The 18,541-nt window shown below is 34.3% G+C and overlaps 1 protein-coding gene and 1 pseudogene across 1 annotated transcript; both read left to right on the top strand.

Moving 5' to 3' along the window:
• Window positions 1-12,890, top strand: part of LOC142614908 (putative disease resistance protein At4g11170) — an 85,696-nt pseudogene extending 72,806 nt beyond the window's left edge.
• LOC142616221 (TMV resistance protein N-like) lies at window positions 1,295-10,139 on the top strand. Its single transcript, XM_075789106.1, has 9 exons — window positions 1,295-2,048; window positions 2,395-3,535; window positions 3,750-4,022; window positions 4,114-4,944; window positions 5,061-5,254; window positions 5,411-5,744; window positions 6,240-6,314; window positions 7,310-7,575; window positions 10,010-10,139. Exons 1-9 carry the CDS (start codon window positions 1,543-1,545, stop codon window positions 10,137-10,139), a joined length of 3,750 nt encoding a protein of 1,249 aa, XP_075645221.1. The 5' UTR covers window positions 1,295-1,542.
• Window positions 12,891-18,541: the final 5,651 nt, after the last annotated feature.

The following is an 18,541-nucleotide window of genomic DNA, read 5'->3' as shown; positions in this document are numbered from 1 at the left end:
AAAAGGAGAAAAGGATAGCAGAATATATGGTACAAGACCAGAAAAACACAAAAATCCATAAGCAAATGGAAAAAGTTTCTCTCCAACCTAGTTTGGAGAGAAACCCTTCAAACTTATCAAATATTTTTATATTAAGTGTGAAATTTGAAAATCTAACCATTGGATTGCATGTTCTTATTATATTATTCATGCTTGCAAAATTTCAAGAAAATCAAAAATCAATTGCTATGTCATCAAACAAATGTTAAAATTTCAAGTTTTTGTAATCTAAAATTGTGTATAAAAAATAAGTTCATTGATCAAATAGTAAATAAAATTTGATTTGAACGAAATTTGATATACATGTTAAAAACATAAAGAACATGAAATTCAATGGTTAGATTTTCAAAATTCACACCTAAAAAAAAGATATATGATAAGTTTGAAGGGTTTCTCTCCAAACTAGTTTGGAGAGAAACTTTGTTCTAAGCAAATAGGTATAGAAAGAAAAGAAATGGACCCTTAGAAAGGTAAAGATGAGTTCGGGGAAAGACAAACATAATTGAAGGGGAGCCACAATGTGTGGTTGGCTGGTAAAGTGGAAGAGTAAGCTATGAATTATAACTCCTCACATAGAAATTAAAGAGCCAAACTATTTGTCAGTGACTTCAAATTCTTGGCTTTGTTTATCTAAAGGATGACATAATTGGCCGACGACCATGGACTCTTGGGAAATTTCATGACAATTAATTTGAAGGTTCTTGGACTTTCATCTCAATTTGTGGACAAACTTCTTCATCAATTATTTAATTTTTATTTTTTTGTTTTTGTTTGTTTATAGTTAGATAGCTCCATCAAATATCAAAATATTTACTTGACTTGACTTACTTTTTTATTTTATTTTTTATATTGCATGCAATTGATTGCAATTTTTTCTTGTTGTGCTTTTACTTTTGGAAAACACAAAAAAGTATTTCTTGCTTTCGTCCATGTCCATGGGGCAACCCCACGCCAAACCCACATAAGTGGATTACACAACGATTTGCCAACTTTTATATATATGGGAGGGTATCAAACACAAACTTTTCTTTTGAGGTGGGTCACAGACACAAACTTTACAACCAACTACTCTTCTTTCTCAACAAACTTTTCTTTTGAGGTGGGTCACAGACACAATACTTTACAGCCAACTACTCTTCTTTCTCAATGCGTTCAGTTCTTAATTGTTTCATTTGCTTTGTTCGGAGAGAAGGCATGATTTGTGGAAACAGTGGTAAAGTTTCTTACTTACGTTTGAATAGATATTAGTGTGGAAAACGCGTGTTTATAGTGCTGGTTGTCCTTTACCAGGTACCTTCTTGGAAGAAAGGAAGAAAATTTGTAGACGCATGTTTACAGTGTTCTTTTCACAAAAAGATATGCATTTTTTGTTTTCCTACACCCCACTCTCATACTTTCTTCTCTTCGATTGCATTCAAACGCATTACCTGATGCACTGATCTGATTCCTATTTCTTTCTCTGATTCAATTCACTCATTTCTTAATCTTCTGTTTATAGATCCCATGATGGCTTTCCTAAACAATAAAGGAGCCTCTTCTTCTTTTTCTTCCACTCACCAATGGAACTATGATGTCTTCTTGAGCTTTAGAGGTGAAGATACCCGTGAAGGTTTTACCAGTCATTTATATAAGGCTTTGTGCGACAAAGGCTTTTACACCTTCATCGATGATAAACTACGGAGGGGAGAAGAAATTTCGGAAGAACTTATCCAAGCCATCAAAAATTCATCGATTTTGGTTATTGTCTTCTCTGAAAACTATGCAGAATCCAAATGGTGCTTGGATGAACTTGCTGAGATTGTTGATTGTAGAGAAAAGGACCAGGGGGTTCAAATTCGTCCAGTTTTTTACAATGTTGATCCATCAGAAATACGAAATCAAAAGGGAAACTTTGGAATGGCACTGGTTAAACATGAAATGAAGTTCAAGAATAACAATGATAAGGTGCAGAGGTGGAGGGATGCTCTAAGAAAAGCAGCTAATGCATCTGGATGGCATTACAAGAGAGGGTATGTATCTAATTGTTGATATCATAATTCATGAGTTTACTAATTTTATACGGCTAATTTGGTTTGTCATAACCACTGCATGCAAAATATTCTATTTCGATCATATCATCTAGTACAAAGTTAGTTAGTCTACAAAGGTCCAATTATGAGTTTCTCTCATGTATATTTATACTTCTAATACGATGTTAATATCAATGATAGTTATCGAATATATGAATTATATTCCATTTACTTTATTTAAAAATGTGTCAGCTGTGTGTTTCAACTTACAGCTAGATATCTTGAATTCGTAGTTTATCTTCTAGTTTAACTAATTATATGTTTTCTTATGCTATGTGATTGTCAGCTGCTCTAAATATAAATCTGAATCTCACTTCATTCAAAACATTGTTGAAAAGATATCAAGTACTAAATTGAATTGGATGCAGTTATATGTTGCTGAATACCCAATTGGAATAAATTCTCATGTAAAGACCATAGTGTCACTTTTAGATATTGGGTTAGATGAATTTTGCATGCTAGGTATTCATGGCCTTCACGGAGTAGGAAAGACTACAATCGCAAAAGCTGTTTATAATAAAATGGTTAAACATTTTGATGGAAGCAGCTTTTTAGTGAATGTTAGAGAAAATTTGGAAACAGAATCTGGCATAATCACACTACAAAAGCAACTTCTTAATGACATCTTAGTGGATGAAAGTTGTAGAGTGGACAACATATCTAAAGGAATCAACTTAATAGAGAAGAGACTTCACTGCAAAAAGGTTTTTCTAATTCTTGATGATGTCGATGATTCGACAAGAATAGAGAATTTGCTTGGAAAATGTAATTGGTTTGCTCCCGGAAGTAGAGTCATTTTAACATTAAGAGATAGATGCTTGTTAGATGCCCTTAAAGAAAAACTTTGTACAACTTACAAGGTCAAGGAATTCAAGGTCGAGCAATTAAACAAACATGAAGCTCTTCAACTCTTCAAAGACCATGCCTTTTCGGGAAACAAACCTCATGGTGAAGATTATTTTAATTATGCAACTAAATTTGTAGATTTTGCCAAAAGCCTTCCACTAGCTCTAGAAATAATAGCTCGTGATTTATGTGGAAAAGCTAAAAATGAATGGCAAAGTGCATTAGATATGTATAACGAATTCCCCAATAAAGACATTCAAAAAATTCTTAGAGTAAGTTACGATGGATTGCATGACACCGAGAAAGATATTTTTCTCGATATTGCATGTTTCTTCAAAGGATGGTACAAAGATTATGTTCTAAATATATTAAATGCTTGTGGATTATGTCCTAGCTTTGGTATTCCAAGACTTGTTAATAAGTGTCTCATAACTCTTGACGAATTTGGTAGATTGTCAATGCATGATTTGATACAACAAATGGGCAAGGAAGTTGTTCGACAACAAGCACCAAACATTCTTAGAAAACGTAGCCGGTTATGTTGTTATAAGGATTCACTTAAAGTACTAACTACAAATAAGGTATAAGTTCTTTTTCTTCAATTGTTTTGCTCTTTAAAATTTTTTTTCTTTTTCACTAGCTACAAGTATTGTATTTTTTTCTTTAATTTTTTTTAACATTTTATAAATTATTAGTTCATCAGTATTTTTTTTTTTTTGCTTAAAATTTCAAAATCATTATACATTTTGAAAATTCTATCATTTTCTATGGTTGACTTGATGTTTCTCCAATTAGGGATCAAAAAAAATTCGAGGAATAATGTTGCATTCGCCTCAACCAATAAAGGTGCAACTACATACTGAAGCTTTCAGAAAGATGGAAAATCTCAAATTTCTAATAGTTGAGAATGTACATATTTGTAAACCACTTGAATTTGTTCCCAACAATTTAATACTTCTTAAGTGGCCCCATTATCCTTTTCACTGGCCATTAGAATATTTTCCTGAACAACTTGTTGCTATTGAGATGCCACATAGTCGCATTAGATTGCCAAAGCTAATCATGCAGGTATGATTACGTGTATTTTTAAATTGTGATTTTTGTTAAATTTTTATTTCAAATTTTGTTTTAGTTAACTTTTGATTTTTTCCCCTTACAGGAGTGCCGGTTAAAAAATTTGAAAGATGTCAATTTTAAAGGTTGTGAATTTATTAGGATTTTACCTAAATTATGGGCCCCAAATTTAGAGGTTTTGAACCTCGGTTATTGTAAAAATTTAGTTAAATTACCAAAATTATGGGCCCCAAATTTAGAGTTTTTGGACCTCAGGTTTTGTGAAAATTTAGTTGAGATAGATGAATGCTTTGCATCTCTTGAAAAGCTTAGAATATGGTCTCTCAGAGGTTGCAAAAAACTTCAGTTTCTTCCAAGCCAACTCAGGTTGAAATCTCTTAATTCTTTTAATCTTTTTGGCTGCTCAAGGCTTGAGAAGCTCCCCGATTTTCATCAAGAAATGGAATGTTTAGAGGATTTATATATGACTGGGAGTGGTATTAGAGAGGTGCCTTCATCAATTGAGCATCTCACTAAGCTTAAGGTATTAAGCCTTGCTAATTGCAAAAACCTTCGGGATCTTCCAGATAGCATTTGTAAATTGCAACGGCTTCGGGAATTGTGTACTTCTACTACCAAATTGAGACAAACGTGCAATTCTTTTGATAGCTCTTCCAAGGGCTATGAAGCCATAATTGAATTAGATCTTATGACGAAGCCTAATTACTTCCCCTTATTGGAAAGTTTATATCTATTTGAAACCAATATTGTTACCATCCCTAAAAGCATTAGCAGATTCCCCAAATTAAAATCACTTGATATTAGGAATTGCAAGCTTCTTCGTGAAATTCAAGGACTTCCCCAATTGATAACAACCGTTCGTGCAGAGAATTGCATGTTGTTGAATTCTGAATTAGCAAGCAGTCTATTGAATCGGGTCTCTCTCTTTCTTTAAGATATATATAAATAAAGAAACAATTTTTGTTACTTTCTCTAAATACTTTATGAGATTTGCTAAATGGAAAATATCTTGAATTTTCTAATTGCATGCAGGTAGTAGAAAATATTGGGGTTTTACCAAATAGAGTATGTGGTAGTGCAAGAAGCACCAATTACTTCCCATCTGAATCTGAAGATGGGGACAAATCAGTGGATCGGCAGTTCTCCAATCATTTCCCATCTGAAACTGAGGGCGTTGAATATGAAGATCAGGGAGTTCATTATTCCAAAATTGAGATGCCAAAATGGTTTAATCATCAAAGTGCTTAAAATTCCATATTTTTCTGGGTTGGTCACAAATTTCCAAAATTGGCTGTCTGCTTTATTGTTCCTGAACGACAGTGCCTTTATGGCCATGTTTGCATTTCCATCAATAGTTATAAAAAACGTGAATTTCTGTGTAGTCTATGGCGTAGAGAAAAATGGTATCTACGGTTATTTTCTCCATCTCAACGGTCTCTGCAGGAACATTTGAATGAATCAAATCCAACTGACCAGAATCATGTTGAGGTTACATATAGTACCCATATGAATGGGTGGGATTGTATAAAAAGGTTGGGTTGGGGGGTCCACGTAGAATGCACCTGTCCTCCTCGAGAATCTGCTATACCTAACTTGCCCCTTCTAATTGCTGGACATGATGATGATGATGTTGTTGATTACATGCGTGAGTTGCCATTATATGTATCTGATGATAAAGAAGAATATCAATCTCCTCTGGTCCATGATGATGATGATGTTGATTACTAGCGTGAGTTGCCATTTTATGGATCTGATGATAAAGAAGAATATCAGTCTCCTTTGGTCCATGATGACACATCTATGTCGTGCATGAGTTGGCTAGTTGGGCCCACCACCAAGCTTTTTAAGCTATTTTGCTTTTGCTGCACCAGAGATTTTTCTTGAAAGGGTTACTGAACTGAGGCCCTTAGACCTTAACCATTAGTGGTGGGTTTTGTTTGTTTTACACTTCAATGGCCCAAGACTTTGTAAACTTCAGTCTCTATTCATTGTAGTTTCTGTCTGTTATCTTCTTGCATTTGATGACAAGGTATGTTTCCCTTTTGGTAGCACTGTTTCATTTGAGTCTTTTACCCAACGGCAATGGCTATCATATCAACTTATAAGTATTTATTGTGTTTCTGTAAAAACAATTGGGAGCTGAATAAGTTTCTGAACTTAAAAATTATTATTTTATTTCTGCTAATTGATCTTGTTTTTTGGTTATTGCAGCTGACTGGGATGGTTGTAGTTGAAGTCACTGGTAGGCCTCAGATTTCCTTTTGCCTTGGATGTGAGCTCAGTCTTGTTTTCTTTTGTATGATTTTTTTTTTTTATATCTGATTTGTCAAATTGAGATGCATAATTTCTGCTCAGCTAACGATGTGGCCTTGTCGTGGTGAGGAAAAATCTTGCAATTGTTCCCTAGTTTTATTTATTCGTTTGGACTTAATTAGTTTCTTAATTTAAAAAAATTATGTATACCAATCGCATAGAATCCTGACTTTTGTAGAAAATGTGTATCATTTTGAATTTTAGAAGCCGCATCAAATTTGTTTGGCTGTGTTCAAGATTGTTTGAGATAAATCATAAATGATTTGCGTTACAACAGTGCACTTAAATGGTCTATAATAATTTGCTAGGTTTGCTAATCATTTAAGACATGCTAACCAAAAATTGAAATGGTTGTGCACTTAGTCTTTGGTTGGATCTCTGGAAGAATATAGTTCGTATTTGATTGGTTGAAGAGATAATTTTCACAGATATAATCTAAAAGCACAAGTCTTTAATATTTTTTGTTCTTTCTCTATTAATTAGGAATATTTGATATAGTGAGGATTGCAGAGCCATGATTTCATTATTGTTGGCATAGCAACTGTAGCGGCTGTTATAACTTTGTTCTTCCTTAAGTTTTAGCATTTAAAATGATCTTTCTATCATTTAGAATCCTCTGTCCATATTTTATAGCCAATTCTCTAAGGGTCAAACTAAAATTTTAAAGTAGTTCCGAGTCACAATATTGCCATTAGAATATAAGACAAGCATTAACTGGAAAGCTCCAATTTCAAGTCAAGTCTTATGCAAGTAGAAAGGATAGTTGGAAAATGAAAATCAGCATTTAATAGGTCAACCCACTTTTGAATTCTGCAGAGGGTTATGAGCTATAAGCATCTCAAACTTCATGGCATACTATGACCTGAAGACATGGGCAGTCTACCAATCCTTTCCTCACCAAATCAGCAACTCTGTCTTTTACCTCAAAATGCAATGATTCTTTAGTTGTTGTTGGAATTGGAGGTTAGAGGAGGAGAACACCAATTTTATGTGCTACTAACAACAATAGTAGCAGCAATGAAAGTAGCAGCAGCAGCAGCAAGAAAAGTGGAGGAGGTGCAGTGCCGAATTCAAATTCTGTGGTTCCACTTGACAAATCATTTACATCAACAAAATCATCTTGCATCACTCGCCCTCTTGTTGAGATCCTAAGAGACCTCAACAAGAGGATTCCTGACAATATCATCAAATCCTCTGATGATGATCACACTTCGTTTGCCACTTTCATCCCCTGGTATTTTTTTTTTCATTGACCATTTCTTTATTTCTTGATCTAATACTCAAAGTTGCTTAATTTGGTGATTTGATCATGTGTATAGGTACCATGCTAATCAGATGTTGAGCTTCTATGCCCCTAGTTTGTCTATTTCTTCTTTCATTTCCCTTTTATGTTTATGTTTCAATTTTTCATCTTTTTGATAGGTAGTTATGTTTATGTTACATATATACATGAAGTAAATTATATGTGCCTCAATTTTTAACAATTCCCAACTATTGGATGTGAATCACCATATGGATATTTTATACCATGTACATTGTTTGATAATTCAATAGCTAAAATGGGGGAGGGGGGATTTGACCCGTCTTTGTTGAAAACAGTAGGAAGTGTTAGTTACAAGGCTCTTACACTGAGGAAAACTTGAAGCTCCTTCTCTGCACATTGATGAAGTCACTTAGACCCAGACTCGGCTTAACCTGCATTACAAATAGCTCTTAAGTGGAGCAATACAGGATGGGACACCGTGTCTCCTTCAAGTTGGAGGAAATGACAAACCTTTCAAGTACTCAACGAACTGTCTCTTGGCATGCTTGTCCTTAGGTAAAAAATATCCATAGACATTTTAAGAAGTTGCCTCAATTCAAATTTTTGCATAAACAGCATATTTGATGAGAAAACGATGTACACTTTCTGTAATCCAATGCAAAAGTTCCAATTTACCTATAGCCAAGTTTTTGTAATGAATTTTAGCTGTGATTCAGGTTGGCACTATATGTCACTTAACTTCTCAAGCCACAAAATACATGGCCATAAACACTCTTCACAACATTGAGAAACAAAGATTGATTATAAGAAAACTGCTATTACCCATCCCAATACTCCAATTAAGTTGGGAAAAAAAAGAAAGATTGATTGTCTCAGCAATAGAAATTTTTTTCAAGATTCATAAAATGTGTGGTATTCTAACATAAATACTCCAATACCAACCCCCTTCCCCAAATCCCATTCTAGAGAAATAGGAAGTTTCACAATCATGCAGATAAACAATGTGGGTTTAGGACGCGCTTGATATTGTATTCAGATCATATTTAATCATAATATATTAAGAATTGATTTAGTAGATGAAATGTAAGTGTTGAAAGTTTTTTATTTCTCTTCTTTTTTTTTGTGTCTGGTGGGGGGGGGTGTTGAGGAGCTGAAGGACTAAAGTCTAAGAGTGAGATAGGTCATTTTTATTCAAAGTTTGTATTTAGTTCCTTATATCTTGTCAAGTAAATCATGATAGGGAAGGAGAGCGTGCTATGACAAAATAGTATGACATCTAGCTGTTAGCCATACCAAATAGTTGAATTATTATGATTTGGTTTTACTAATATGATACAAAATTGATTGAAACTCTTGGATGTGGTTGCCTATTCATTCTGTATGTAAATTTTCATAAAGAGATATAGTGCTGCAATTATTTTCATATCATGTAATGTTTATCACACTAATACATGTGCTTATCTTTCCTCTGATTAAAATTATTCACTTAGGTGAGAAAGATTCCAAAGACATTCTACTCGACCACAGAGTACTTGATCTCATTCTCCTCAACAAGTCAGCATGAGTTTCTTCTGAGAAGAAACTCATGCTGACTTGTTGTCAAGCATGCCAACAGTATCCCAAGCACCTACGCATGGAATATTTTCTGTCTGGCAAACTGTGAAATGTAAACCACCCAAAGACCTCTTTTACCATGTTACACTTGAAAGTGTGAAAATTTTTGAGAATCGTGGTGTGAGATATGAACCTGAAGTTAGAGACATCATTGCCATAACAGGTGTGAGAATGACCAAACAGGTCCTATCTTGTTGCTTTTGTTCTGATCGTGAGATACAAAAGATTTCTAACAATATTATCCTCAAAGCCTATCTTGTTTGAACATGGCAAGAACAAGAAGAGACAGACTCTTTATGTAGTTCCCTTAATAAACATGACCGCAAATATTCTTATATGGAGGGCCTTGAACTCTAAGTTCGAAGGTAGGAACTTAAACATCATTCAGAGTGTGCTGCAATCTAGTTCTATGGCAAAATTTTCGGTAATTTGTTATTTCATATGGTATATTAATATTAGGCTTAAATTCGTTGTTGTTGGTCCCTAAACTTTAGCATATGAGTAATTTTAATTTCTAAAGTTTAAAGTGATCACTTTTAGTCCTTTAGATGATGTGTCCAAATTAAAAACTAACACGGAATCAATCCATTATGACTAAAAGTGGTCACTTTAAGTTTGTTAAGGACTAAAAATGACCACTTCAAATTTATTTGGGATTAAAAGCGATCACTTCAAACTTTAGGGACTAAAATTGGTCATGAATTAAAGTTTTGGGACAACAGTTATTTTGGCCTTGCTATTTTTATTGGCAATAAATTTTTTTTGAGCTCCCTTTAATTACATTATGTAGGATGCTACAAATTGTACTACCTTCCTTATTGAAGAAAATTGCAGCGCTGCCTTTGCAGCTATTAGTTCCAGAATGTGCTCTTCTGATTTATATGCCTCCCAAAAAGATGCAGTTCTTAGCTGCTTGGTAACTAGCGAATGCAATCATCAGAATACAGTCAAACTAATATGGGCCTTCCAGGAATCGGGAAAACCCAGATAGTTGGTCTACTCTTATTCTCTCTGCTTAGAATGAAATGCAAAATACTTACATGTGCCCCAACTAATACTGCTGTTTTGGAAGTGACACAGAGGCTTCTAAAGAATGTGACAGAGTCACTTGAATATGATACTTATGGGCTTGGAGATGTGGTTTTATTTGGAAATGGGAAGCGAATGAAGATTCTTGATCACCATAACCTCCTCAATATATTCCTTGATAATCGAGTTAGCATACTACATGAATGCCTCGTTTCATCATCTGGTTGGAAAGGTAGTTTAACATTAATGATATGTTTGCTGGAGGACCCTAGACGGCAATAAAGTTTGTACTTGAATGACAGAAGCATGATAGACAATGAGTAGGAGAAAATTGAAGACAAGAAGAGCAAGAAAAATGTGAGGAATGTTCTTGTTAAAGCCTTAAATGAAAACAAAAACAAGAAAAGTGAAGGACAGGTGGTTGACAAATATGATAGTCATTTATCTTTTGAGTAATTTGTTCAAAGGAGTTTCAATTGCATTTTACAGCGTTTGAAGTATTGTAATGTAAAATTGTGTACACACTTACCAACTTCTTTTATTTCTTTAGAAGTGGTAAAGAAGATGAAGTTAGCTCTTGATTTGCTCACATCTCTAAAAATATTGTTGAGTAATGTTACTTTTGCTGACAAAGGAATAGAGCAAGTCTTTGAAGAAATGATCAAAGATTTGGTCACTTGATGAAATCTAGTTTTCTGAGAGGATTCCCTGTTCCAGATTTTAGATATGAGTGGGAGATTAAAAAATTTTGCCTAGAAAATTCATGTTTATATTTCTGTACTGTATCAAGCTCTGCTAAATTGCATGAAGTAAAGACTCAATGGGAAGTACTGGTTATAGATGAAGCTGCTCAGATTAAGGAATGTGAATCCACCATTCCTTTACAACTTCCTGGCCACCGCCTTGCTATTCTCATTGGGGATGAGCGGCAACTTCCTGTGATGGTTAAAAGCAAGGTTTGAGTTTTATTATTATCACTCTCTGGATGTTCTTCTGTCTTTACAAATTTATTACGAGTTTATGTATCTTTAAAATTTGCTATTATAAGTTTCTGAGGAAGCTGAATTTGGAAGAAGTTTGTTCCAAAGGCTGGTATTGCTAGGAAAATATAAAAACCTTCTTAATGTCCAGCATAGGAAGCATCCATCCATAAGCTTATTTCCAAATAGGGTGTTCTATGAAAATCAGATTTTGGATGGCCCCAATGTCAAAGAAAGAAGGTATAAAAGGCGTTTCCTTCTTAGAAATTTGTTTGGTTACAGCCATAGTCTCAAAAATATGGTTTAGGTTGCTGTAGTGTCTGAGATAGTTGCAAGCCTTTTGAAAGGTATGTCTAAATTTACAAGTTATCGAAGTCTCAATTTTGCTATTTATCGAAGTCTCAATTTTGCTGAAATGTTATGCTAGGAATGTTAAATATGGTTAGCTTGGTGATAGATAATTTAATGAGTTCAACAACTATCTTTTTTATTTGTTTCTCTTGCCACTGCTAAAGAATCCGTTTGCATAAAGAAGAAACTTAAAGTTGGTATCATCTCACCATACAAGGCACAAGTCTATGCAATTGGAGAGAAGGTGAAAAACTACAGTGCTGATTCTAATGATGACTTCTCAATTAGTGTTTGCTCTGTTGATGGTTTCTAGGGTGGTGAGGAGGATGTGATAATTATCTCAACTATCATATGTAATATGAATGAAGCAGTTGGTTTTCTTGAAAATTGTCAAAGAGCAAATGTGGCACTAACCCGTGCAAGGTAACACATTATAGACTTGACTATGGGCAGCTCAAACTTATTTTGGGGATTTGATAGTTTTTGCAATTAATAGGCATGGTTTTACTCTGCAGGCATTGGCTTTGGGTATTGGGAAATGAAGCAACTTTAACTAAAAGTTGCACTATTTGGAAGGAATTAGTCATTGATGCCAAGAAAAGGGGGTGTTTCTACAATGCTGATGTAGACAAGAGCTTGGCTTAGGCTATTACGGTTGCCTTGGTTGAACATAACCAAATACATATTTTACTTTACATGGATTTCTTTTGTTCAGAGAGGCCAAATGGAAGGTATGCTGATTCAAAGTTTTCTCCTCATATTTCTAATGATACATCAACCATTGTCTTTGTTATTATCTACTTCTTGAATATTAGGATTTGAATTCATATTCCTAGATTATTAATGTTAGTGTTGTGATTAGGTTCAAACATTAATCAAGTGACACATACTTCATTTTTGTTTTTGTTTTTTGTAGGTCTCTTTCAGCAATGATTTTTTGAAATCCATGTCGAGAGTGAAAAATGCTGAGACTTGTAAACAAGTGCTTTATTGGAAAATCTAGCAAATTGTTGGCGTCAATCACACAGGAAGAAAAAAACCTCTTTTTTTAACGGGGAACTTCTTCCTAATTATTAGAACAGTACAAGGTCAATGGGTTGCCGAATCTTGTTTGGACTGTAGATGTCCTCAAGGAAAATTCATATTACATTCAAATTTTGAAGGTCTGGGATATTCTACCATTATCTGAAATACCAAGAGTAGCAAATCATCTTGATGTCTTATTTGAGAATTAGACAGTGGGTAAGATTAATCAATATAAATACAAATCTCTCAATGGGTATGAATTTATCTGAATTCATAATTTGTCAATTAGCCTTTAGTTAACTTTATTTTATTTTATATTAAATGTTGTTTCTGAATCTAAATGGTGAACTTTTTCGCACCTTATCTATAATCCATTGGATCTTTGACATTTGGGAAAGCAACACATCCAACTCACCACCAAGGTGACATTGAGAATTTGTAAAAAGTGGAAGCATTCACTTATATGCTATTCTAGTTAGATTTTCTGGTTGGAGGCGACATGGTATAATCAAGTTTGCCCTAACTAAAGGAATCTATCAATTATACTTTTAAAAGTCAGTTCAAGAGTCTTCATCTATTTATATATGTATAGGCACATACAAATATAACGAGAGACAGATTGAGAGATTTTTATAATTACTATCTAACCAAAGGCATTGTTACAAAATATGTGCCTTGGGCCTGAAGGGTGTGGGAAAGAGGAAAATGAAAACTTTTATGTGGACTTCGTCAAACTAGGAAAAAAAGAAGTATCTAAATATTAATATGTTCATCGTGGAACCGTAACCCAACATTTTATTTGCTATAGGAGTTTAGTTGTTCCAATGAGATGGTTAATTTACTCACGTAGTTGTCCTGAAGCTGATCCTCTACTGTCACTATCAAAACCATTGGATTCACTTAGTTTGATGGATGATTCAAAATCATCATCTACAACTTATATGTAAGTAACAATTTCAAATTTTCAACTATTATTTATTAGTCATTTTTTCTTAAGAATAGCTTAAAGAAATTTAAACAAAGATTATGCATTAGATTATCAAATGGGTGTCACCATGCTGTTGGAGTAAGGTGTCAATTAGAAACATAGTCAGAAAGTTTTGTTTTTCTTTAGGTCAACTAGCTCTGCTACTTGCCAAAATCTTGATACTGAAAATATTGTGACCAACAATTGCTTGTAGATTTATTTTTTGTCCCATAATCTCCCAGTACTATATATATGCTGGTGTTTGAAGATATCCCTATAGAGGACTTACATATGTTTAAATACATCCTTTAACTTATTTTGTGGAACTTGGCCAAGTGGAAATTCCCTAGGTTATACTGTATTAGATTCACTAAATACTTTTCATAATAGCTTTGTCATTATCATTATAATTCCAAATTTGTGACAAATCTAAATATCATCGGTGATTATTATTATTACTACTACTAACCTACTTTGGTGTGCAACATTATAATTTTTTCCCTTTATAACCTTATTTTGCAAATGATATTTTGAGGTTTCAATGTGCATAATCAGAACTTTATGTGTCATTTTTATTGTTACTTTCCTTCCTATGAAGACAAGACATGCATGTTTAATTGAAGGCTAGTTTGAAGGACTAACGATTTCTCCTATCAATGATATTCAAAAATAACTCCACTATGGGGAGAAGTGTTGTTAGGAAATGGCTAAGAAAGTTGCCTAATGAGTAATGAGTTAGGTTTACATTCTTCATGGGAATAGAATATCGATTCTTTATTTTTAACATATATTTACTAATCAATCATTCTGTCTATATTGGAGTTAAAAAAGTAGTTTGAAAATGTTAAAAGCCTTCTATCTTTAACTTTAAACAGATATTTACTAATCAATCATTCCATCAATATTGGAATTTAAAATGAAGTTTAAAAATGTTGAGAGCCTTCAATCGTTAACTTTTAATATCTTAGATTCTAGCTTTCTTGGAGACATCTATAATTCTCACTTCTTGTTCTATTTGGATGCAGGCTTTTTGTGGCAGTGATGCCTCAGGGGAAGGTTATGACCATCACCAACCCGAAATGCTTCTTACAAGTTATACATGTCATCCACATCTTAATTAGTCTTTGCACATTTGTTCTTATTTCTTATTGTAGTTATTTTTCCAAAGTAATGAAAAACTCTATGAAATGGGACACAAGAAATGCAAATTCTGGAACAGCTTTCAAGATTATCTTCTGCATAATCCTAACAAGTTATGAGGCTGATATAATACTGGCCAAAATTGTGTGCAATGACATCTCCTTATGTGTAATTCTATATTTTAAATATCGTAAGCATTAGAAAGTATTTCAACTAGGTAGTATCACTGTCCCCTGCCATTTTTTCTTCAGGTTGAACCTGAATTACTTGAATTTTACAACTAGAGAACAAAACTATCAAAGGCCCATGTAAATATGAAAATAAAATTACTTTTAATGCTTAACTGGACAAATGAATTAAAGTTAGATTTTATTCAAGTTCATTAAAATCCGACTCTTTTATTCTTTAAGAACGAGCCACATTGCTTTGGCCACGGTCTGTTTGTAATATTGATGCAAAAGGGACATCTCTTGAGATAGTTCTAACTCCTACAGATAATTCATAATTCACCATTACCATATTGATGCACAAGGGACATATTCTGAAATAGCTGCAACTCCTTTATATAATCCTGAACTATCATAAATGAGAAAAATGTATAACCAATTCCATCAAATAATGGAAAGCAAATTAAATAATCCCATGCTAGGTGAAGAGATGTTCCCATTTATGCAGCAGCAACAAAGGCATTCTCTCACTCTCTGAACATTGAGATCGAACAAATTTCATCCTTCATCAGAGAGGAAATTAAATTTAACTTTGAAACAAGTAAATACTCAAAATTCTGATGGCAAATATAACAAGTTTTTCATAATTTTTACTTGAAACATTGGGGAATCACTGTTAACATCTTAGAAGAAACCCCCCAGTGGAAGATCATAATTCTCGAGGAAAAACAGCAACAAAAATCATAATGACTAATAGTAGGTAATCCATGTCATATAGGTACCAGAAAACTAAGATATGAATCGTTCCAACAATGCATATGACAGAGAATTCCATTGGCACTCCTTTATGCTAAATTCTGTGTCAAAAATTTCAGTTGTAATATCAAAATTTCGTTGTAGTTTTATTTATTTATTATTATTATTATTTAAATCTACCTAGAAAATTCATGTCTATATTTCTGCACTGTATCAAGCTTTGCCAAATTGCATGAAGTAAAGACTCAATAGGAAGTACTGGTTATAGATGAAGCTGCTCAGCTTAGGGAATATGAATCCACCATTCCTTTACAACTTCCTGGCCACCCCCTCACTATTCTCATTGGGGATGAGCAGCAACTTCCTGCGATGGTTAAAAGCAAGGTTTAAAGTTTTATCTGTCTTTCTGTCTTTATGAATTATTAATAGATTTTATGTATCCTTAAAATTTGCTATTATTTGGTTTCTGAGAAAGCTGAATTTGGAAGAAGTTTGTTCCAGAGGCTGGTATTGCTAGGACAAAGAAAGAACTTCTTAATGTCCAGCACAGGAAGCATCCATCCATAAAATCAGATTTTGTGATGGCCCCAATGTCAAAGAAAGAAGGCATGAAAGGAGTTTCCTTCAGGGAAATATGTTCGGCTCCTACTCGATGTAGCACATGGAAAAGAGGAATTCAATAACAGCCACAGTCTCAAAAATATGGTTGAGGTTGCTGTGGCGTCTGAGATAGTTGCAAGCCTTTTCAAAGGTATGTCTAAATTTGGAACTAATCCTAATCTCAATTTTGCTGAAATGTTAGACTAGGACTTTTAAATTATGGTCAGCTTGATGATAGATCATTTTATGAGTACAATGACTCTCTTTTTTATTTGTTTCTCTTGCCACTGCTAAAGAATCTGTTTGCACAAAGAAGAAAGTTAAAGTTGGTATCATCTCACCATTCAAGGCACAAGTCTATGCAATTAGAGAGAAGGTGAAAAACTACAGTGCTGATTCTAATGATGACTTCTCAATTAGTGTTCGCTCTGTTGATGGGTTCCAGGGTGGTGAGGAAGATGTGATAATTGTCTCTACTGTCAGATGTAATATAAATGGAGTAGTTGGTTTTCTTAAGAATCATCAAAGAGCAAATGTGGCACTAACCCGTGCAAGGTAATACATTGTCTTTGGATATTGGGAAATGAGGCAACTTAAATTAAAAGGTGCACTATTTGGAAGGATTTAGTCATCAATGCCAAGAAGCGGGGGTGTTTCTACAATTCTGATGAAGGCAAAAGCTCCCTACTCATGTGGCCAACAAAATTGAGAAGTTGCAGAGATATTTCTTATGGGTGATTCCAAGACTCATTTGTTAGGATGGGATAAGGTGTGTATGCCTATTGCCAATGGTGGCTTAGGAATTAAGAAATTAACCACCTTCAGTAAAAGCATTATTAGGAAAATGGCTTTGGTGTTTCGGGATTGAGGAGACTTGGCTTTGGAGGAGGGTTGTAACTTCTAAATTTGGGGAAGAATTTTGGGGGGGGGGGGGGGGGGGGGGTTGGAAATCCAAGCTGGGAAGGGGTGTTCATGGGTGTGGATTGTGGAGAAGTATCCGGATGGGAAGGGATGCTTTTAGCAAACACATCCAGTTTCAGGTTGGGGTGGGGAATAGAATGAAATTTTGGACAAATCGGTGGAGTGGGGATCTTCCTCTTCATTTGGCTTATTTGGTCTTATACAATCTTGCTACTAACAGAGTTGCCTATATTAATTCTTTGCTAATAAGGCAAGAAGTGGGGGGCAAGAGAAGTTGGGATGTTCGTTTTATTCGGGTTCCTAATGATTGGGAGAAAGAGATGTTGGATGATTTCCTTAGGTTCTTGGCTGCCAATTTACCTTCAGTAGATGAAAGTGATCGTCTGAGATAGAAGTTGATGAACAATGGGGATTTTAATATCCGCTCATTCTATCATAAGTTACATGGTTCCTTTTCTGTTGCTTTTCTCTGGAAAGGTATTTGGAAGGTCAAGGCACCTAGGCGTGTCTCTTTTTTTGTTTGGACAGTTGCCTGGGATAGGATTCTCACGGGTGATAATTTGCGAAGTCGGGGTTTAGAATTTGTTGACTCATCGTGTGTCGTTGTTGTGGAGAGACAATAGATCATTTGTTGCTACATTGTGGGAAGGCTCATCTTTTGTAGAGTTTTGTCTTTAGAACTTTTGAGATTCCGTGGGTTCTCTCAAGATCGGTTGTAGACTTCCTTTTTGGCTGGTGGAATTAGTTGGGGAAGCACTCATTTAACATTTGGAATTTAGTTTCGTTGTGTTTGATGTGGTGTATTTGGAAGGAACGTAACCGGCGGACTTTTGAGGACTTGGATAGATCTGATGACCAGTTGCTTGCTTCCTTTACTGGTTCCCTATTTGATTGGTCTAGGGCTTGGGCACTCACCTCTAGTGAATCTCTCCCTTTGTTCCTTGTCTCTCTTTTTCTTTGTAATTAGTTTCTTTTATCCGTTTTTGCTTTTCTCTCTTTTTTGTAATCTTTGATATGCTTTGTGCTTCTTTGTATAAAGTAGTTTTTTGAATATACATCTTTCTTACTTATCAAAAAATAAAAAACAAAAAGACAAAAGCTTGGCTCAGGCTATAACAGTTGCCTTGGCTGAACATAACCAAATACACATTTTACTCAACATGGATTCTTTTCTGTTCAAAAAAGCCAGATGGAAGGTATGCTAATTAATTTTTTTTTCCTTTTACTATTTTTAATGATACATCACCTATTGTTTCCAGTTTCTATGCTTCTATTATCAAAAACTATGAGCTGGAAAATTCTTTTATTTCATATATGGTAATTTCTTTTAGACAATATGAAGAATTTTTTTACCTCAGTTTCTATTTTGTCCATAAAGTTAGTAT

This window comes from Castanea sativa, chromosome 11 (assembly GCF_040712315.1).
Source record: "Castanea sativa cultivar Marrone di Chiusa Pesio chromosome 11, ASM4071231v1".
Taxonomy (NCBI): Eukaryota; Viridiplantae; Streptophyta; class Magnoliopsida; order Fagales; family Fagaceae; genus Castanea; species Castanea sativa.
Note: the sequence above shows the minus strand (reverse complement) of the source record. Positions and strands in the feature narration are given on the sequence as shown.